This window comes from Rattus rattus, chromosome 7 (genome assembly GCF_011064425.1).
Source record: "Rattus rattus isolate New Zealand chromosome 7, Rrattus_CSIRO_v1, whole genome shotgun sequence".
Classification (NCBI taxonomy): Eukaryota; Metazoa; Chordata; class Mammalia; order Rodentia; family Muridae; genus Rattus; species Rattus rattus.
Genome location: NC_046160.1, coordinates 23,139,667 through 23,161,956, shown reverse-complemented (window position 1 = coordinate 23,161,956; position 22,290 = coordinate 23,139,667). Strand labels below are relative to the sequence as shown.

Genomic DNA, 22,290 nt, shown 5'->3' with positions numbered 1-22,290 from the left:
TACCGGGGGGGAACCTTGGCTGGTGGTCCTACGGTGCGCTCCTGCTAAGTGCGCCTGCGGACTCAGGGTCACGGCCGCCGGTCCCCCAGTGACCGCTAGGAGGCGCTGGGCCAGAACCACCGCGAAGGCTGGCAGCGTTCCCTGTCATGTGACACAGCTAATCTGGCGGGGGCGGGGCCTCCGCAGGGTGGGCCAAAGCGCGGGCGGAGGGAGAGTAGCGAGTGCTTTGGTGCTCCGCCGGCAAAGGAGAGGTTTCTGTTGCCAGACTGAGCTAGTTCGGGAGGTCCAGGGTCTGCACAGCACTGGGCGCAGAGGGAAGGAAAAGGCGATGCACCACTAGTGCGCTTTCGCTTTGACAGCTGAGGCAGAAAAGTGAGAGGGTCTGCCATTGGCCGGACTAGGTAACCAAACCCTCGCAACAGCAGAAAGCACCCTGCGGGAGGAGCTCCGCAGGCAGAGGAGGAGCCAGGGTAGCCCCTGAGAAGTTGGGACACGGTCCTGCGGTAGATAAGAGGCAGAGTCTAGCAGGAATCCCCTCCGCTTGCGGGTAGGAAGCTTGGGGAGCAGCCTCATGGAAGAGAAGCAGATCCTGTGCGTGGGGCTGGTGGTGCTGGACATCATCAATGTGGTGGACAAATACCCAGAGGAAGACACGGATCGCAGGTAGGGGCGCCCAGGCCCCTCGGAGATCCCAGGGCTGCTGTGGCCCTGTCTTTTTGCCTGTCACTGCTAATCGGCTGCTAAACCAGGGATAGCCCTCTCTCTCGCCAAGCAGTGAGGCGTGAGTACAGCCTGGAGAGCAGGTGTTCCCTGCCCGGAAGCCTAGGGGCACTCTGTGAGAATGAAGACATGAGACTGGAGACCTTTAAAAGCAAGACCCAGGGGGGTTGTTTTGTTTTGACGGGGTCTAGCTATGTAGCCCAAGCTGGCCTAAACTTTAGCCTCCAGAATTAATAAGAGTGCAGCCGTATGCCTGAATCAAGACCCAGGCTTTGACTAGTACTGTTGTTAGCTGGTTCCTATTTCAATATGCCGGTCATCAGAATCCTCAGTTTACAGAGTGGGCTGAAATGACTTTTTCCCCTCCGGAGGGGCACACCCCTGATAAGGTGCCGGGCAAATTTTCTTCAGCTCTCCTGTCCCCCCAACTCTTAGCCTATGCACTTCTTATTTACCACTTACCGATAAAATAAAACATGAGGTAGCTAACAGTGAGTGGTGTGTTAAGTTAAATCACTCACATTTAAAAGCCCGGGGTTCAAGCCTTGCTCAGCTCAAGGGTTGGCAGGCTGTGTGAGCAAAGCTGGAGGCTCTCTGGGTTAGATAGGAAGAGCTTGGCTCAGGAGCCACAGCGAGCTTTTTCCTGGAACTAAGTGCCAAAGGAGTCTTTACAAAGATGGGTAAACGTCTTAGTGGATGTTCTCAGAACATTCTGGTGGAAGTTAAAGTGTCCTTTAATGGTTCTTATCTTTACTCTAGATAAGGGCTATTCCAGTGTGCTGCCATGCAGTGAAGGTGTTGTGGTAGAGTGGAACATTGTCTTTCTCTTGGGGTGATCTAGCGCCCTGAACAATGAACATTGTATCTTGGATATTAGTTGAAAGGAAGTTCAAGGTTGACCCCTGGAGAGACACTAGAGCGCTACCAGCATTGAACTTATGGAGGTGGGGAGGCTGGGTGCTCTTCGGGCTTTGGATCTCCCAGAGAGCTGTCACAGGCTCCCTGGGAACTGTGAAAGTACCAATCAGATCCTTTCCTTAGATGAGGAATCTGCAGAAGATTTGGAGGAGCTGAGCAGTGTTTACCACATATGTAGCAGGTGGCAGAGCACGTTGTAGCTCATGTGTGTCCCCAAGTTTAGCGAGTGGCTATAGCTCTCCCGTCGTTACTCATTCTGTGTCTGTTGCTGCCCATCTTTTGGAGTTTGCCCTTTGCTTTCAGTTGATCTGTTTGCCAGAGGTGAGAGCCCTTGCCAGGAGTACAGGGACAGTGGTGCAGGAGCACAGAGTATTTAGTTGTATAGACCTAATCCACTTACCAAGGTAGGGCCACACTTGCAACCTGGGGGGGTGTGTGTGTGTGTGTGTGTGTGTGTGTGTGTGTGTGTGTGTGTGTGTGTGTCTGTAGGAATAAGCTCTCTCCTAAAAGATTGATTTATTTTATTTTTTTTATGTGTGTGAGTGTGTGTACCACATGCAATCCCAATGCCCAAAGAGGTTAGAAGATGACATTAGATCCCCTAGAACTAGAGTTACAGGTAGTTGTGAGCCACAGTGTGGGTGCTAGAACTTGAACCTGGGTCCTTTGCAAGAGCGACAAGTTCTCTTAACTGCTGAGCCATCTCTCTAGACCTCCCCCCCTCCACTTAAATGACTTATTTTTATTTTACATGCATTGGTGTTTTGCCTGCATGCATGTCTGTGTGCATCACCTGGAGCAGGAGTTACAGACAGGTGTGATCTGCCATGTGGGTGCTGGGATGATTTATTTAGACTTATATTTATTTTATGTCTGAGTGTTTCCTCTGTATATGTATGTATTTACACCACTGTGTGCCTGGAGTTGAGGACCTTGGGTTCCCTGAACTGGGATTATAGATGGTTGTGAGCCACTGTGTGGGTGCTGGGAATCGAACCCCGGTCCTCTGAAAGAATAACAAGTGCTCTTAACCACTTCTCTAGCCCTGGGCTTTTTCTTATTTGGGGAAAACATGCATATTTCATGCTCCAAGCTCTCCAAAAAAAATTGTACTTGAACCAGAATACATGTAGTACCACATTCTGCTAGACTGAAGACCCCATTCCTTTGAGCTTGTTTATTTGAAAGACGACAAGAAGGACACTTTATCTTCCTGCTGACAGAGTCGGTTCCATTTGGAAGGTGGAGCCCCTTCCCTCCTGACCTCAGGGTGCATGCACCTCCTGCTGCAGACCTGGGTTTCTGTTTAGCACCCATGTTTCTGGATTCATTTGAGTTTCTCAGAAGAGCAAGACTGTGTAGGACCCAGTCCTTCCTGACATCGCAGCTGCATCTGACCCAGGGACTCTCAGAACTTGGGGTTTATAGTCAGATGACCTGGCTTGGTTCCATGCTGAGGAGAGCCTTCCAGAAGAAAGTCCTCGTGCTGAGTGCTTCTTCCCAGCTTGAAGCTTCAGCATGACTCTGAAGGGCTTTACTGTGAGATCTACTGCGACTGAGGAAGAGATAACCCAGAGTTAGGAGATGAGATGGCCCCAGCAGGCAGTTTCCTAGTTCCCTAAAAACAGGTGGACGCGGCCATGCCTTTCAATACAGCCTGAGAGGTGAGAACAGACCCTGCCCTCGTTCCAGCTCCTTCCCATGGCAGAGCCTCAGCAGCTCCATCTGGAAAATGAGCTGAGACTTAGATGCACCCTGACTCTTGCACTCTGTGGACTCCTGCACAGGGGGCTGAGGTTGGTCCTACTCCCCATGGGGACCAGTCAGCTGAGGCTGCAGAGACTTGCCCGTGTGCTTTACAGGTGCCTATCCCAGAGATGGCAGCGTGGAGGCAACGCGTCCAACTCCTGCACTGTGCTTTCTTTGCTCGGAGCCCGCTGTGCCTTCATGGGCTCGCTGGCCCATGGCCATGTTGCCGAGTAAGTTAGGAGGGAGTACCTGGTAGAGGGATAGAGCACCTTGTCTGCAAAGTGTAGGGAGAGTTGCCTGAACCCTGGGCGGGCTGGATGGAGGAATGGTTGGTGGGTGGTGGCCCACAGGGGAGTCTCAGATCCTTCAGGGGTGGTCCACCTGCTGTTCAGATACTAACATGACTCCTGTAAGGTTCCATTTCTACAGCTTGCTGCAGAGTCTGCTTAGGCTGCCCACCACCCCCTTTCTTCCTTGCTTCCTGTAGACTGCCTTTGCTCTTCTCATGTCCCTTATCCTGGCTGTGTTTGAGGTAAAAGGCAGGGAGGAACATGCTGTGCCCTTCTCCGCTTAAGGGACACCCAGTATCCATGGTTACAGGATGAAGGCCCTCATTGAGGATTAGGGCCACTGCTCCTGTCTTCATTGTAAGTACTAAGAGTACACTCCTCGGGACATCCTGAGGTCACATATTAACACTGGGTCCCAAACCCATTTGCTCTGAAGGCTGAGTTCCACAAGTGACCCACGCGCCTTCTCCATGCCAACCACTGCAAAGACCCAAGAGCCCTTTGACTCCTGGCACTGTCAGCTCAGCACACTTATCAGGAGGTGTGGCCTACACTTTGCCCACTGCAGGCCCTGGAGTGCTCTGCCAGGTTGCTGGACTCTAAAACATGGCCCTTTGAACCCTAGTCTGAGGGGCTGTTGCCAGCCAAATTCCCAGTCTTGGAGAACTGGAGCAAAACTAACAGAGCAAGAGACCTGGTCCCCGAGATGGGACAGTCATTCCTTCCTAGGTGGAAGCAGGACCCTGGTTCTCGCTTTGGATGGTGGACTCTCCTTTATAGAGTAGTCATATTGGTGGGTGAGCCATTGAGAATTCTCTTGTGCATTAAGCCAACATTTAATATGCTAGGCACTGTGAGTGCAAAAAGTCAGTTAGCAAACCAAACCATACCTCTAATGCTTTGGGGGGAGGCTTTAAGGGACCCTTGAGTTGTCAAGTCAAGAGATGATGTACCGTGTGGCTGCTGACAATTCTGTTGAGCTGAGGTGCTGCTTACTGAAAGGAAGGTCTGCTCATAGTGAGGATGGCTGGGCTGCTGGGCACAGTGGCTAGCTCCGGGGTTTCCTGGCAGGGGTGGAACCAGCCTCCTTGCTGTCCCTCTGGGCTAATCTTGAAATGATGTTCCTAGGCTCATTCTAAGTACAGGACATCGTGTGACATTGTCTGGGATCAGGCCCATATTTAGGGACCTCCCACAACTGCATCAACCCATTGCCCATAGTGGTTAGTCCAGCTTTTAGATGATGGTAACACACAGGTCCTCTAAGGTGACACTGCTTCCTGGCTGGTCAGACTAGAGGTACCAAGGCAAGATTGGAAGGGGACCCCAGAAAGCCATGAGGGTGAACATGCAGAGAGCAGCTGGGAGGAGTCCAAAGTATCACTTTGGTGATTAATTATTAATGCTGCCCGAGTCTTGCAAGAACTAAGCCACAGTACCCATACACATTAAGTTCAAATGGGATTCAGGCTCTAAAGCCTCAACTCTACCCGTAAGGGTGGGGGAGGGCAAAGCTCCCCAGCGCGAATTGGACTGAGACTGACCTGGAATGTTCAATCCTGCTTCCCTGATGTATAGGCTCCACCCCCAGCCCTATGCCATCCCAGCGTGCCTCTCCTGTCCCCTGCTACCTCCTGTGACAAGGCTGAGATTGCCAGTTCCCTCCTAGTTCCCTCTGCTCACCTTTCAGGGTCCCTGGTGGCCCTACTACCTCTCTGCTAGTCCCCCAAACTCTTCCCAAACTGCTCTTCTGGGTTACTCTGACCTGCCAGTTTTGTCCTGGATGACCTCCGCCGCCATTCTGTGGACTTACGATATGCGGTCCTTCAGACTGAGGGCTCCATTCCCACCTCTACAGTCATCGTCAACGAGGCCAGCGGCAGCCGCACCATCCTGCACGCCTACAGGTTTGTACGCCTGTCTGCGCTTTGCCAGCTGCTGCCTCGGCCGTCACTACATTCTCAGGACAGGACCAGGACCCTTCTTCTCTGAGGCCCACGTGCTCCAGTGCACCCTTCCCACTCCTGGAGGAGATCTGTCTAGGCTGTGTAGCTCTAACCTGTGTCTCCTTGCCCTCTTCCTGGCTTGGGTCCCTTCCCCAAAGCTTCCTGGTGGCCGACTTCAGGCGGAGGGGTGTGGATGTGTCTCAAGTGGCCTGGCAGAGCCAGGGAGATACCCCTTGCTCCTGCTGCATCGTCAACAACTCCAATGGCTCACGTACCATTATTCTCTACGACACGTAAGGGCCCCTTGGCCTTGCCCTCTCACAACCCACCAATCAGTGCCCTCTCTCCTCACTGGGCAAACCAACTGATCTCCATCCATGGCTTCTCTACACCAGAAATTGCCCCCGTGCCAAACTGTTCAGTAATTTCTGAATTGTCTTCAATTAGGGGAGAAGTGAGGTGGGAAGGGGTCAGCTCTGCCCTGCTTGGTAATTTGCCCTTGACTAGCACAAGGGTGGGCAGGCAGGCTGGCCTTTAAAAACTGTAATTTATGGTATGATTGTTTCATAATTAGTCAATCAGCACCTTGGGTCTGGGTGTACGGAGATGGGGGACAACCCACAGAAAGCCTCAATGGGCTAAGGGACCCACTGGGACTTCTAGGGTCAGTTCCAGAGTTTCGAGCCTGCAGCATGGCACCAAAGAGCTGAGGTTTGGGCCCCTGCAAAGGGAACTGTATAATTCAAAAGCACATGTCTCAAAAGTGAGTGGGCATTCACATACTAGAGGTGACTTTCAGATTAGGCAATCTTTGTTGTCTGTCTATTAAGCAAGTGGTGATTGGCAGCAACTCCAATGAAGGACATGCACATGGTACCTCAGGTAGGGAGAGGAGGGGCGAGGAGAAAGGTTTATTGCCCTCTGGCCTGGGTCCAGGCATATTCACATGCATACTCCAACCGCAGAAGGCCCAGGAGACTAAGGACTTTTAGCCCTGTGTGCCGATGGAAAAGTAGCCCCAGAAAGGCCCACGCCACTAGTGGGGATGGAAGGCACTCTGCTACCCTATAGAGAGGACGCATGCTGTGTGGCCAAGGCCAATGCTTTCTGGGTCTTCACACCTAGACCAGCCAAACAGAAACACTTCCTCAGAGTGACAATTTTGACCTTAGGGATGAAGTGGGGAGCCCAACACACCACCTCGGCTTTCCGCTTCGTAGTTCTCCGGGCCATTGCATGCTGGGAGCTGTGTGCTCCCAGCGAGGGGCCTTCTGGGAAGTGTAGTCTCACACACTCTTAGCGCATTCTGGAGGATGTGGTTTCCAAGGAATATGGGATGGCCTCTTGTCACATTTTGTAATTGTGCTTATCCTTAGATAGCGTTTACACAGACACACACCACTACCACACCAACAACAACAACAAAAAAGGACACTTAAACAAAGTGGGACAGGGCTCATCTCACCCCAGGGCTCAGAACCCTGTGATTCCCAGCTTCCTGCCTTGCTGCTGGTATCGGTACTGGGTCCGGGGTCCCCAGCCGTCAGAGATCCCGCCCCTGGCTGACCTCCTTTTATTCCTTCCGGTCCTGTGATGTAGGAACCTGCCAGATGTGTCTGCTAAGGACTTTGAGAAGGTCGATCTGACCCGGTTCAAGTGGATCCACATTGAGGCAAGCCCGTCTGCATGGTCAATCTCTTCCATAAATTTCTTTGAACCATGAAATAGGATAGGGATACCAAATAGCCCTCCCCATCCCTCTCCACTCTTCTTTATGTTTTCCTGTGAGGAAACTGAGGCCCAGAAAGATAGCGAGGCATACAGTCACAGACAGCGCTGGGCAGAAGACCCCATTTTTGTGTTAGGCTACCATCGCTTTCACTGGCTTCTTTTACTTCTCAGGAAACAGGACATGGGGGGGAGGACCTGAGGGGAATTAGAACTTCCTTTCCAAGGGAGAGTTTTTGGGATTAAGAGGAGATAGGATGGGGTTGGGGATTTAGCTCAGTGGTAGAGCGCTTGCAAGGCCCTGAGTTAGGTCCCCAGCTCCAAAAAAAAAAAAAAAAAAAAAAAAAAAAAAGAGGAGATAGGATTTGAGAAGTCCAGGCTTCCAATCCTTGTCTCGTTATTTGACTTACTGTTGGGCTTCAGGTTGTCTCCCTTTCCTAGCTCCATCTCCTCCTCACTTTCCCGTCTCCCCTCTTCCTTCTCTCAGTGTTTTGGTGTTTGCTTGCTTGCTTGTTTGTTTGACATAGGGTCTGACTATATAGATCAGGTTGACCTTGAACCCACAGAAATCTGACTGACTCAGTCTCCCACGTTTTGGGATTAAGAGTGTGCCACCACACACAACCTTTTGCTTTTTTGCTTCTTTTTCTGCCCACCACCTTTCTAGTGTTTTACTATGTAGCCCAGGTTAGCCCAGAATCCACAATCTTCCTGCTTCGGCCTCCCGAGTGCTGTGTTCCCGGGCATGAATGCCCAGCATCTTTTATTCTTCAGTCTCATTTGGGAAATGAAAAATTTGGCTGATAAGGTCTCCAAGGTCCATGGCAGTCCTAGAATTACATAGCGGCAATGGGGCTCCAGCCCAGCTTCCTCCAACACCTCCCCCCCGCCCCCGATCACCCAGAGGTTCATCAGGGAGGAAGGAGTGAACTCTTTATCAGCTGGGTTCTGAGCTGCCCTGTCCTGCCCCAGGGCCGGAATGCATCGGAACAGGTAAAGATGCTACAGCGGATAGAACAGTACAATGCCACGCAGCCTCTGCAGCAGAAGGTCCGGGTGTCCGTGGAGATAGAGAAGCCCCGCGAGGAACTCTTCCAGCTGTTCGGCTATGGCGAGGTGGTAAGTGTCCTGCAGCTTCCCCTGCCTATCTTTAGCTAACTGGGCTCCTAGTCCTGCCTACCAGCCTCCGTGGGACAACTTGGCAGCTCCCAGAAGACCACAGCTGGGTTGCGGAGGCTGGAGGTGGCCCAGAAGTAGACTTTTCCTGCTCAGGTAGATACACAGGAGTCCGGTGGGCAGGGCTCAGATAGCTAAGGGCATTTCCTTGCTTGCCCACCCCCTGTTTTTCCTCTGCAGAAATGACTCTGTTCTCTGAGTTACCAGTTTTTCCCACTTAAGTGGCATGTTGTGAGGGCCGGTAGCTATGAGAGGAGGGTGGGAAGGAGACAGGACGGGGTGCAAACGGTAGCACTGCTAAAGCTGGTTGGATCACTCTGTCCAGATGTGGTTTGTTGGCCTTGGTGCCCAATTAAAAAACATGGCAGGCTGACCGACATTCTCCCCACCCCCCGAACTACTCGAGGGGCTCTATCTTGAGGCCACTCCCTGTGGGGAGAGCCTCATTTTGCAGATGAATGAACTCACTCTAGGGCTTGGCTGTGTGAGGAGCAGGTGAAATAAAGTTTTGTCTTGAGAGTCAGCCTGGTTTGATTTCACCCCAAGATGGCGCTCCAGGCTCTTTCTGGGTTTTGAATTCCCTCATGCTAGACTGAAAATACCAGGGCTACCGGGTCACAGCTCCCAAGGCACAACTTAAGCAAACATAAAACTCGTACCTGTGGGACAGCAAGATGCCACGCTGGGGACTTATGTGACCGAGTTGGAGGAGTTGTGCTATAACCCGGAGTAAACACCAGGTTGTTAGTAGTGAGTAGCAGTTAGAGGTGGCTGTCAGTCTGTCTTTCACTGCCTACAGGTGTTTGTCAGCAAAGATGTGGCCAAGCACCTGGGGTTCCAGTCAGCAGGGGAGGCCCTGAAGGGCTTGTACAGTCGTGTGAAGAAAGGGTGAGTTGGGAAGCCAAGAAAGGGTCTGAGGGGCCTTGGAGGGTGAAGTGGACTAGCACCAATCTGAGTGAGTCTTACAGGGCTACGCTCATCTGTGCCTGGGCTGAGGAGGGAGCCGATGCCCTGGGCCCCGACGGCCAGCTGCTCCACTCAGATGCCTTCCCACCACCCCGAGTAGTAGACACTCTCGGGGCTGGAGACACCTTCAATGCCTCTGTCATCTTCAGCCTCTCCAAGGGTGAGTCCATCACCACGGGGTCAGGGCAGGGCTGGGCCCATCACCCTCCCGAACATCGAACTCAAGCTGAACCTGCCTGCTTTTTGTCCCTTCTCCAGGAAACAGCATGCAGGAGGCCCTGAGATTCGGGTGCCAGGTGGCTGGCAAGAAGTGTGGCTTGCAGGGGTTTGATGGCATTGTGTGAGAGATGAGCGGTGGGAGGTACCAGCTCGACACCTCAGAGGCTGGCACCATTGCCTTCCATTGCCTTCTCCATTTCATCCAGCCTGGCGTCCGGCTGCCCAGTTCCCTGGGCCGGTGTAGGCTGTGGATCGGACTCTGCCTGTGTCTTTCTGTCTCTTCTCTGCAGACACCTGGAGCAAATAAACCTTCCCCTGAGCCAACTTTGTCTGTCTAAGTGGTTTTTTGTTTGTTTGTTTGTTTTTCCTTGGTTTTCTGTTCAAGATAGGGTCTGGTTGTGCAGCCTCAGGTTGGTCATGATCTTGAAATGTCCCTGTTTGGCCTGCCTGTGCTGGGATCGTAGGCCTGGCTCGCTTGTCCTTGGAGATCCTCACCCTGCTCTGGTGGAAACTCCCGAGGCCCTGACACTACAGACCTGCATCTTTCCTACCCTTCTCCATTCTTCAGTTCAGCCCCACCCACCCACCCAGAGGAGCCTGTATGCAGACTAAAGCAGCAGGCGTGCTCCCGCCTCCCATCAGCTGTCCTCCTCAGAGGAGTTTCATCCAGGCCAGGGAGGACAGCATGAGAAAACAGCTCTGCAGACGGAGCCGTGTGGACTGTTGTGTTAGCCGTGGTGTTGGTCGGGGAGCCTGCTTTCTGGGTTTATGGGTCTTTGATCAAACTACCTTCCCATGAGTTTCCCAGGAAGCCCCCTAGAACTTAACTTTAGTCAAATTGATACTTTGTCTACAAATGTAACCTGATACAAAATGCTGCTGCTGTACCGTGGAGAGATCCGGGCGACATGTCAGGACCAGGTTCTAATGTGAGATTTGAGACCACTGGACAAGAGCATAGGCTTCCTTGTCAGACAGACATGAGTTGAAGTAAGATATTTAATTAGGTGGGCACCCCCTTAGGGTGCCATTAACTGTTCACCTCTCAAAGGGAGTTGATGTTTGCCTTCATAGAATCATTGTGAGGATAAAAATCAGATAAAATGCTATCTTAAAGTGTCAGCCTGGTGTCTGGTGTGCACAAGGTTCTCAGAAGAAGGAGGAGGAAAATGAAGGGGGGAGAGAGAGAGAGAGAGAGAGAGAGAGAGAGAGAGAGAGAGAGAGAGAGAGAATGGTTATTACTGCAGTTATTAGGAGTGGAGATCCATACAGGGGAGTGGGGACATCTGTCTGCCTTGAGCTACAGGGAGCAGAGATCTGAACAAGAAGTGGAGAAGGGGACTCCAGGAGAGTGTCGTGTTCCCAGGATAGACTAAGATAGCTAGCTTCCTTTCTGTTGTTTGTTATTATTATTGTTATTAATATCATTATTGGTATTGTTATTAGTATTAGCAACAGCATCAGTCATAGTTGTGGTAGTAGTAGTATTTTGGTTTGATTTTTTTGAGACAGGGTTTCTCTTTATAACAGCTCTGGCTGTCCTGGACCCACACTGTAGACCAGCTGGCCTCCCACTCATAGACATCCATTTTCCTCTGCCTCCTGAGTGCTGGGGTTAAAGGCCTGTGCTACCACGGAGCTTGCTTCCTTGGGTTGTTGCAGCTGACTGTGGCTAATGCATCTTAGTTCTGCCAGAAACCCTGGGAAAGCGGGGTCTCCATCTCTTCAAGAGGTTTGTCCAGTCCCCAAACCCTTGTGTTCTGAGGGGGAAGGATCTGGGTAGGTTGGACCAAGGACACATGGCTATGGAGACAAATTCATTTTGTTCTTTATTGATTGTTTGGGGCCTGAAATCTGCCTCTCAGCTTGTGATCTCCCTGAGCTGCGAAGAAAGTCCTGCTTCCTACTGAGGCCAGAAAGGAGACGTGGGAGTGCGTTTCTTTTCCCCTCCTCAAGACAGGGCCTTACGAAGTAGCCCAGCCTGGCTTCAAACTTGCTATGTGGCCTAGGCTAGCCTGGAGCTCTCAATGCTTCTGGGATTACGAGCTTGGACCACCATACCCATGTCAGAGGTGGTTCGAGTCCCACTGTATTCACACTTCATGCTTCTGTTCTGCACTGAGATCCTGAGGAGCATGAGCCTGTGTGTCTAGCTCATATCTCGTCGTTTTCCAGTTGGATGCTATGAGCCTCAACCTCATTTGGAGTGTTGTGGGTCTCTAGTGTTTCCGCCGGCAGGTCTTTGGCTTCCCCTTCGTTGTCCTTGCTCTCCACCTGTCTCTCAGCATCCTCTCTGGGACCTGGGGCACCTCCTTCAGACTCTGCTTGACCCCTAGCCTCCCCTTCAGGGCTTAGGGCATCTACTTTAGTCTCTATGTGATGTCCAGCCTCCTGTTCAGGCTCCAAGGCCCTTTTGGCCTCTACCTGACTTGTAATTTCTTCTTTAGTCCCCAGGGATTGCTGGGTTTCTGATTGCAGCGGACTGTTGGCTAAAAGCGGCTGACTTCCGGCAGGTTGTGGCTCCTGGAAAGCTGGGGAAAGGGACTCTGCGTGCTTGGGGGCTTCTCCTGGGAAGTTGATGAGCTCTGCAGGAGTCATGAGCCCGTCTCCATCCAGGTCCTGAGTCTCAAGCACCATGTCTACTACCAGGATCACCTGTGGAAACAGTTACGGTAGATATTTTCAGGAACCCGGCCACCCTCCAACAGCCTTGCTCCTGCCATGTAGACTCTGGGCTTCCTTTTTACCAGGGTCTACCAAAAAGTAATGATGGAAGGTCCAAAGCTCCAAGCAGCTAGTCTCTCATGGTTTCCAGCAGCGCTTACCGGGTTGATGGGGAAGTGTGCAGCTCCAGGGGCCAGAGCTGCTGTCAGCATGGACAAGAGCTCCAGGCCATCCAGTTGTCCATTCTGGTCAAAGTCGTGAAGAGCAAAGAGGTATAACAGGACTACGGAGAAGAGTCTGGGTTAGAGAAAGCAAGAACCCACTGGGCAACAAGCGCCCAGCTCCAGTTCCATCCCACAGAGCCTCCCGCCCCGAGGCCAGCGCCAGGCCTTCACCTTGCTCCCGGTTCATTTGCTCAGGATCCTCTTCCATCTTCTCCAGTCCCTTGAGGTAATCCCGCAGACGTCTGTGGACAAAGTGGCAAATCAGCCGGGAGAATCCTGTCTGTGACCTAAGACTTGTCCAGTTAATACCTGCTGAGAGCCCCCAGCTTACTCACCGGAGCTGCTCAGGGCCTGGCTGGAAGGGGTTGGTTGTGAGCTGCTGTTGTGCCTCAGGGTCCAGCCTAGAACGGGGAGAGAAGCAGAAGCCCAGCTTAGCAGCCGCTTGGCAGATTTCTCCCCAGACTCAAAGGGAGTTGTCCCTCTAAACTCCCAGAAAGGGCTGTAGGGAAAAAAGCCCTTCGGGTGTCATTGGAGACAGAACCTTAATTTCTAAAACTGCTTTTGCAGCTCAGAGACCTTCCTTAGTTAGCTTTAGAAAACCCAAAGAGGGCTGGAGAGATGGCTCAGTGGTTAAGAGCACTGTCTGCTCTTCCAGAGGTCCTGAGTTCAAATCCCAGCAACCACATGGTGGTTCACAACCATCTGTAATGAGATCTGATGCTCTCTTCTGGTGTGTATGAAGACAGCTACAGTGTACTTATATGTAATAAATAAATCTTTAAAAAAAAAAAGAAAAGAAAAGAAAACCCAAGGAAAGGACTAGCAGGATGTCCCAGTAGTTAAGAGCATTTGCTGCTCTTCCAGAGGAACTGAATTCAGTTCCAAGCACCTGTATTAGGTGGCTCACAACCATTTATAACTTCAACTCCAGAGGCCCTAACTTCTAGGTCCTACAGGCACCCACATTCATGTGCACATAAATACACACATGTAAATTAATAAAGAGTTAAAAAGAAAATGCCAGGGTTGGGGATTTAGCTCTGTGAGAGTGCTTGCCTAGCAAGCACAAGTGCCCTGGGTTCCGCCCCCAGCTCAAAAAAAAAAAAAAAAAAAAAAAAAAAAAAAATGCCTAGCGAGGTTGAGGCCACCATAGCAGACACACAATAGAGGCCCAAGACGATGGCCCAGGGTGTGTCAAGACACAATGGTTTCTTATGGTCTTCCTTCTCCAACACCGGGATCTGCTCCAGGGAGAGGATCACAAGCAATGGCCGGGATTCTACAGACCCATTTTGCTCCGTGACGTATCATGCCTCTTCCTTTTTTCTTTTTTTTTTTAAACAATCTTTTTTATTTTATTTTATTTTATTTTATTTTATATGAGTACATTGTAGCCATCTTCAGACACATCAGAAGAGGGCAGCAGATCCCATTACAGATGGTTGCAAACCACTGTGTGGTTGCTGGGATTTGAACTCAGGTCCTCTAAAAGAGCAGTCAGTGCTCTTAACCGCTGAGCTATCTCTCCAGCGCCTCTTCCTTTTTTCAAAGGGTATGGACGTCAGCCCAGACTTTAAGTCTGCCCAGGATCTCAAATATCAGATGTCTGCATGTGGCTACTGTTTGCCCACATCAGCCTGAGATGACAGAACTTGTAGCAGCTGGTTTGGTCACTGCTGCCAGCCCTCTACTTTCTCCTCATTCCCACAATTTCGATGCTCAGACAGACGGTAAGAAAGCAGTTCTTGGGGTTGGGGATTTAGCTCAGTGGTAGAGTGCTTGCCTAGCAAGCGCAAGGCCCTGAGTTCAGTCCCCAGCTCCAAAAAAAAGCAGTTCTAGTAAGTCAGAGACGTTAGGCGGATAACCCCATTTCCTTGACATTCCCAGTGTCAGGGCTTGATTCTAAGGGCAATCCCCGTCTGAGTTTCTGGCATCCTCCTGATGCTTCACATCAGACTAGAGCTGAACTCTTGACTGCGAAGGGGTCCACAAGCACGCATTAAGTCCCTACTTGGGGCATTGTGATAATCAAAAGGCAGGAAGTTGGGGTGCTGTACCCAGAAATGATGGAAGCTATACTTCTGCAGGCTCCTCGCTCGCCCAGAGTCCTGACATCTTTCCAGAACTCTCGCTACCCCAGCCCTGCCCTCCTAATCCTCTTACCTTGCAACTCCATCCTTGGGGGCAGCTTGACCCAAAGGGAGCAGCAATAGGGGCAGCATCAACACTTGCATCAGCCACTGGGACATCCTGCTGGACACTGGAGCTAGGAACATAATTGGGGAGTCAGGGGAGGGGTATCTGCTGTAGTGTTAGGGGGTTCAGTTGGCTCAGACAGAAATGACTTCCTTCCTTGTGTGTGAAAACATGAAGTATAGGGGAAAGGGTCCCTGCAGGGGCCGGGGGCGGGGGGCAGGGGGAGGGGGAGGGCTATCACCATGGGCAACCTTCTGGGAACTCAAGGTAAACCCTGCTCCGGTATATAGCGTGCACTGTGGGAGGGAGCTTTGGGTGTGAGGGCTCCTTCTCATGTCCCATTGGCCCGCTTAAGTGCTGTGTAAGTAAGTGCCCTTGACATTCCCAGTTTCAGGGCTTGATTCTAAGGGCAATCCCTGTCTGAGTTTCCGGCTTCTCCTGATGCTTCACATCAGACTAGAGCTGAACTCTTGGCTGCGAAGGGGTACTTCTAGGGCAGGCCACTTTATTTAGAGATGGTAAAAGAATAGATTAGGTTGCTACACTCACTGAAGATCAAACATACACAAGGAGACCACCAAGAGGGAGATGGACTGCTAGTCTGTATTTATGAAGAAAACCTACTGAGGCCAGGTGTGGTGGCATGTGACCCACGATCCCCGCACTCAGGAGTCTGAGGCAGGAGGACTGTGAGTTCAAGACCAGCGGTTGTCTCTATGTTACGCATATTTGGAAATAGAAATATGGAAACGGTCAAGTATGAAATGAGTCCGTTGATAACACAAGGCATAAAAGCTTTTCGGTTTGTCCCAGGGATATGAACATATAATGTGAATTTCCAAGGAGGGAGAAGCCACTAAAACTGAGACATCCCCCCCCCAAAACCATGTTTGGGCAGGAAAATAATCAGGTGTTTGGTGGCCCAAGCAAAGGATCAGGACCTCTCGTCTACTGAACCTAAAACTCAGGCCGTCGCTGGATCTTCCTAAGGACATTGTATAGCTTCCAGCGGATCCTCTACGAGGTCTGTGATGCTGAGAAGGCTCAGAACTGTGCCCAGGGTGGACATCAGTTCTGTCAGAGTCTGGAAGTAGAGCCGGTAGGTGCCTGGCTCACAAGAAGATGAGCAAAATGTTCACCTTTTTGAGCAAGAAGCACCAAAGAGTAAAAATCTAAAAAAAGATGAAGCTATCATATCATAGATATAGAATCAGTGTTTATTTTCCACTGTGTGTGTGTGTGTGTGTGTGCGTGTGTGTGTGTGTGTGTGTGTGTGTGTGTGTGTGTCTCCTTCTCCCTCTCACTGGTCACTGTCCTTGATCACAAGAAACTTGAATTAAAAACTGTATTGTGGTGATATGCGTGTGTACGTGTGTAGGTCATGTGCGTGTGTACATGTGTAGGTCACATGCGTGTGTATGCATGTAGGTCAGAGGACAGCTTTGTGCAGTTTGCATTTTTATCAGTTCCAGGGATTCAACTCAGGTACCCAGGTTTGCATAGTGAGTGCCTGCAGCTGCCAAACTACCTTTATCTTTCGAGACAGGATCTCTCACTGAACCTCATCAGTTCAGCTAAAATGTCTGCCCAAGTGAACGTCAAGGATCCATCTTTCTACTCCACACAGCACTATGCTGGGCTTTTTACATGAATTCTGGGGGTCTGAACAATCATGGAAGTTCAAGGAATGGGGACACCAGTTACAGTTTGGAGGCCACCTGAATGCCTCAACTGGAAGTGGAAGGCAGAAATGTCAACAGAAACCCCAAGGTGCTAGACGGAACTCCAAGCTCTACAGATTGGTGCCTTATTCCTTTCTAGAGGGTTAGAGAGGAAGAATAGAAAGGAGAGCTGCCTTTGAGACCTGTGTGGCAAGTAGCACTGGTGAGGGGACCAAACGGCAATCCTGAAAGCTCTTTGTGTGCAAAGTCTCTGGGATGAGGGTGGGCCAGCTGGAGCTCAGTCTCTAATATGAAAAGAAGGGGCACATTAGGGTTGAGACAGCCTGCTGCCAGGGAGGTCAGAAGGGGAACGTGAGCCTGTGTGGACCCTGGGCTAGACAAGAAAGGACGGTTTGGAGTGCCGTCTGCTCTGTGTTGTCCTCTAACAACCCGTGGATCAAAGATGAAGGCATGATTACCAGCTTGGCATTGTGGGAGGCATGGGACCTATTGAGAGGTTGATCATGGGCTGGAGAGGTGACCCAGTCAGTAAAGTGCCTCATACTTACTGTACATGGAGACTTGAGATCCCATCCCCAGTGGACTTGTAAAAGAGGGCATGGGGAAGGGGCTGGGGAGGGGAGGGAGAGACAGGTGCATCCCTGGAGTTCACTTGTCAGCCAGTTTAACCAATTAAACTGCTCCGGGTTCAGTGAGAGACCCTCATCTCAAAAATTAAGAGAGAGTGATTGTAGAATACACTCAATGCCTCTCTCTGGCCTCCACACTCACAGACATACACACAACAAACACACATGTACACCCAACTCAATGCTCACACATACACACAGTCAAACATCATGGGGTTGGGGTACGAAGGCAGCCAGGTCAACTGACCATGAGCTAAAACCAAGGGTAAAAGCAAATCTTTTCTTGTTATGAGTTGATTGTCTTGGATGTTTGTTACAGTAGCGGAAAGTGACTGACACACGTGGGAGGCCAAATGACACAGACCGGAGGGGGTGTGGGGGGCAGCACGGGGAAAGCAACCGTACAACTTATAGAATACAAATGCACACTTTCCACTAAGTAGCCCATGTTGCCCCTCATCCCCCTGCCTCTGCTTCCCAAGTGCTGGGATTGCAGATGTGTGTTGTCATGTCTGGCTGTCCCTTTGTTTTCCAGTGCTAGGGGCCAAAGCCAAGCCTTCACGCTTGCAAGTCAAGTGTTCTACTGCTGAAGTGCACCGCGAGGCTACTTACTTTTAAAATATTCTTTTGCCGGATGGTGGTGGTGCACACCTCTAACCCAGCACTCTGGAGGCAGAGGCAGGTGGATCTCTGTGAGTCCATGGCCAGCTTGGGCTAAAGAGCAAGTTTCAGGACAGCCAGGGCTACTCAGAGAGACCCTGTCTCCAAAAAACAAAATAAAAAGAAATAAATATAAAAAGATATTTTGAAAGGTTGTATGTATGTATGTATGTATGTATGTATACAATATGTATGTATTACGTATGAGTGTTTCTTCTGCATGTGTGTATGTGTACCTGGTGCCCGAAGAGATCAGAAGAGGACATCAGATCCCCTAAAACTGGAATTACAGATAGTTGTGAGCTACCATGTAGATGAGTGGTTCTCAACTTTCCTAGTGCTGCGGCCCTTTAATACAGTTCCTCATGTTGTACTGACCCGTTTGGATTCAGACCCAGGACAAATGGCTGAGCTGCACATTTTACATACCAAAGCGGATCTGACCTCCAAGTTCTCTCAGCACCCCTCAGTCCCTACCTGCTACAGGCATGGCTGGCATACCCACTCCTCTCTCCTGATCTTTGCAAGTTGGGCCTCCTCTACCCCAGAAGCTCTTCTCTATATAATCCCAACACTTTGCTCCCTCTCCCTCTCCCCTTGCCCCCACCTGTCTCCCTCACTCTGTATGTTCTCTCTCTCCACTCACAAGTTCTTTCTTTCTATCCCCCTTTCCCCTCTGTCTCCTTCTCCGTGGGGACTTCCCTGGCCTTGTTCCCTGGGACCAGTGAACCTACCTGAGAGCTGCCCCCCAATAAACCTGCCTTTATGTACCTTAATTTGACTTGAATTGGCTCATTTTCATCGGCAGAGAATAAATTATCAACCCCAACCATAAAATTACTTTTGCTACTACTTCATAACTAATTTTGCTACTGTTATGAACTGTAATGCAAATATTTGTTATACAGGATGTCTGATATACGACCCCTGTGGAAGGGTCATATTTGACCCCCAAAGGGTCAAGACCCACAGAAAACTACTCATGTGGATGCTGAAAACGGAACTTAGTTCCTCTGCAAGAATAACAGGTCCTATTGATTGTTGAGCCATCTCCCCAGCCCGTCCCCAACCCCTCTTTACTGTTTCTTAAGTTCCTACTTATAACTGGGTTCTCTCTTATCAATCAGCTGAAGGTATGAGATCAAACTACTCCTTTTTCTCCTTAAGGATTACAAAATTATATAATCAGGAGAAGACACACACGTTTAAACAAGGAACACATAAACAGAAGCCAAGTGCCGTGGCAGACACCTACAATCCCAGCTCCTTGGGAGGCTGAGGTTGTGAGTTCAAGGCCAGCCTAGGCAATGCTGCAAGATCCTGACCGAGATGAAGAAAGGAACACAGACATACAGAATTGCTAGGGAAAGGAGGTGTAACTCAAAGGTCGAGCCCTAGCTGAAGGCTGCTCAGGTCCCAGTGTAGACTTTGTCTAGCTGTGCTCTCCCTGTCTCGGGTCTCCATCTGCAATGCAGGTTGATAGAGCACTTCCTGGAGGCCATGGTGGTGGCTAAACGAGATGAGGCTCTTGCTTTCCGGAAGTTGTTTCAGCTGCTCTACAGTGGCTTCAGGCACACCTTCCCACCTGAGTCCTACTAATCGCTCCTCCCCATCTGTTTCTGGGCCAAGACCTGGGACTCACATAATTTAAATCCCTCAGAGCTGTCAACACTTACTACCTAGACTAGCCTCTAGGTTGCTTTTTAGAAGAGTCTATTAGAGCTCAAAGACAAACTGGTGGCAGTTTGGAAACGGCAGGAAGTACCCCTTCCCCCATTAATCCATTCACTCATTAGGCTGACAGCAGGGGTTCCCGAAACAGTTTTGTTTTCTTGGTGGTGTTGGTGTGTATATGTGTACATGTGTGTGCACACACGTACCTGTGTGTGTCAGTCTGTCTGTGGACATGTGTGCCTCAGTGGAGGTCAGAGAACAACTTTCAAGAATTGGTTCTCTCCTTCCACCATGTAGGTTGTGGGGATCAAACTCAGGTCAAAGGCTTTTGCCATGCATCTTGCTGGTCCGTGTCTGTAGTTTGTTCTGACTTTCCTTCCCACTAACCCTGGAATCTAATTCACTTCCTCTTATATGTTTGGACTTAGTGGCTGGCTTCCAGGCGGCTAAGATGGCTGAAAAGACTGTCAGATCCAGGCAGTGGCTCAGTCTCTGTGTCTCAAAAAACCAAAAACCAAACCAAACTAAAAAACCTTAGAGAGCTTGGTGCCCGCCCTAACCCACCGAGACAGGCGAGTGTGAGAATGACCTTCCATTTCCAATTGTGAGCCTTCCAGCTGTCCTAGCCAACAGCACAGAGAGAAGAAAACTGGTCTCCACTGCCCTGCCTAGACATCGTCCATGGGTAAAGCTCAGGTTATCATCGGAAGCTACTGTGTTGTTTTGTTTTGGTGGCGCTTTTAGGTAACCTAGGCTAGCTTTGAACTCACGGAGCTCAGACTAGCCTTAAACTCACTGAAATCCTCTTGTCTCAGGCTCCCAAGAACAGGCGTTATACTCCTACACCTCCACACCCAGCTCTGGTTGCCGTGATGAAACAGTGTCTCCCTGCGAGGCCCCCTGCCCTGCTGGAATCAATCACAGGAGCGTGCTACCACAACCGGCCGTTATATACTGCGTTTTAACCTATGGAGGATTCCCACAGCCCAGCTAGTACTAAAGCATCAATGTGATAATCTAGTCGGCCGAGGAGCGAGACAAGCCCTGGAGCATCCTGCTCCATGCATGCCGCCTGCTTTGCGTTGGGAAGCTTGAGACCATTCGCAAGCACTAGGAGAGAGAGCACCCATCATATACAGAGCCCTTCTGAAGACCTGGGGTGCGAGTGGAGATTCTTAAGGACTCAGAGGCTCTCCTAGCTTTGGATTCAAACCATTAGGTTTTGAGTGGCTTGTTAAGTAATCGTAATCATCCAAATGCCAGCCCTGTAAGAGCTGGCTCTGTAGGTGTGAACCTACTTAGCCACACGGGCCTCGCTGTCTGTAGTTCTGCTGTAGCTGCTTGGAAGGTGTGAACCACTTCTACCCTGGGATCTGTAAATTATGCTGATTCTGGCCCTCCCCATGTGAATCAGTCACTGTCCTCTGTCCTGTGAGTGCCCTACACAGGTAAGTAGTGTGTGTAGTGGAAATGACCAAGAACCAGCGTCATGAGATTACAGAAAATAGTAAGTGTATGGTGAATTCCTTCACACACACACACACACACACACACACACACACACACACACCCCTCTTGTCCTAGCCTGAGGTACTGTCTTTATACCCACATCATATAAGTATCCCTTTCATAGAACTCCATCGCTTCAGAAACAGTTTTTAATTGATTTCTTTATTGTGGAGTTTATGTGTGCTTAAGTATAGGCCAGTGTGTGCCAGGGTGCATCTGCAGAGGTCAGAGGACAACCCTTGGGAATTGGCTCTCTCCTGCCACCTTGTGGGATATCAGGTTTGAACTCAGGTCCCCAAGCTTGCTTGCAAGTTCCTCAACCCATTTTGCTAGTTCTTTCAAAATCTTTTTTTTTTTTTTTTTTTTTTTTTTTTTAAAAAATAGGGACCAGAAAGATAGCTCAGCTGTTAAGCACACTGGTTCAGTTCCTAGGACCCATGTGTTAGCTAACCACCATCTGTAACTCCAGTTCCAGAGGACCCGAGACCCTCTTTTGTCCTCTTATGTCCTTTGAGGGCACTGCATACAAGTGATACACAAACACACAAAACAGATTCAGGTCAAACACACACACACACACACACACACACACACACACACACACACACACACCAATAAAGGTGATGGCGTACGCCTTTACTCCCAATACTTGGACAGCAGAGACAGGTGGATCTCTTGAGTTCCAAGCCAGCTTGGCCTACAAAACAAGTTCCAGAACATCGAGGACTGCAGAGAGACCCTGCTTCAACTAATTATTTGATTAGCTAATTAATTAATCAATTAAAAATCCCACAGGGTCTCACGTATCCCAGGCTGGCCTCCAACTCATCATGTAGTTGAGGATAACCTTGAACTCTCGACCCAAGTATTAGAATTACAGGGGTGCACCACCCTCACACCCAGCAACTCCAAGACCTTGGGTGGCTCTTTGTTTTTCTCATCGTCACCCACCCAGGTCTTCACCCATGCATGCAGGAATGGCGTCATCTCTGTCTGGTATCATCTCTGTTTCGCCCTCCAGTGCTCCAGCACAGCCTACACTGCTTCGAATGGCAGCTCACTGGGAGTTCTTTTATCTTTTCAGCGTTTTTTGTCCAAACCTGTTTCACCTTCAAGGTGGACCTTCCTGATAACCTTAGCATTCGGTTGCAGCCTATACCTCAAAAATCAAAAGCTTTGCCCGGGGGCTTGGAGTCTAATGTTTTCTCAATGCTTCCAGCCGTTGTCTATGAGAATCAAGCCAAACTTCCACGGGATGTGCATAATAGGACTTAGCCGTACTAACACCGTGTCAAGTTGTAAGAGCTTTTGTAACAGAAAGAGCGGCGTGGTCATTGAAC

At 50.2% G+C, this 22,290-nt stretch overlaps 2 protein-coding genes across 5 annotated transcripts; one reads left to right on the top strand and one right to left on the bottom strand.

Annotated features, from left to right (window-relative positions):
* The first annotated feature begins 170 nt into the window (after positions 1-170).
* Positions 171-10,036, top strand: Khk (ketohexokinase). 4 transcript variants are annotated; one of them, XM_032909025.1, is made up of 9 exons: positions 179-663; positions 3,501-3,617; positions 5,450-5,584; positions 5,782-5,916; positions 7,223-7,295; positions 8,324-8,470; positions 9,327-9,415; positions 9,496-9,653; positions 9,752-10,036. In XM_032909025.1, the coding sequence occupies exons 1-9, from the start codon at positions 572-574 to the stop codon at positions 9,835-9,837; spliced, it is 1,032 nt and encodes a 343-aa protein (XP_032764916.1). In that variant the 5' UTR covers positions 179-571; the 3' UTR covers positions 9,838-10,036. The 4 variants fall into 4 exon arrangements, with proteins under 4 accessions (XP_032764913.1, XP_032764916.1, XP_032764914.1 ...); XM_032909022.1 differs by lacking the exon at positions 5,450-5,584 and having other exon boundaries at positions 171-663; XM_032909023.1 differs by lacking the exon at positions 5,782-5,916.
* Positions 10,037-11,516: 1,480 nt separating this feature from the next.
* Cgref1 (cell growth regulator with EF-hand domain 1) lies at positions 11,517-14,866 on the bottom strand. The gene is made up of 5 exons (XM_032909021.1): positions 14,764-14,866; positions 12,936-13,001; positions 12,772-12,842; positions 12,538-12,659; positions 11,517-12,367 (listed from the first exon to the last, which is right to left on the bottom strand). The coding sequence occupies exons 1-5, from the start codon at positions 14,847-14,849 to the stop codon at positions 11,867-11,869; spliced, it is 846 nt and encodes a 281-aa protein (XP_032764912.1). The 5' UTR covers positions 14,850-14,866; the 3' UTR covers positions 11,517-11,866.
* Between the last annotated feature and the right edge of the window lie 7,424 nt (positions 14,867-22,290).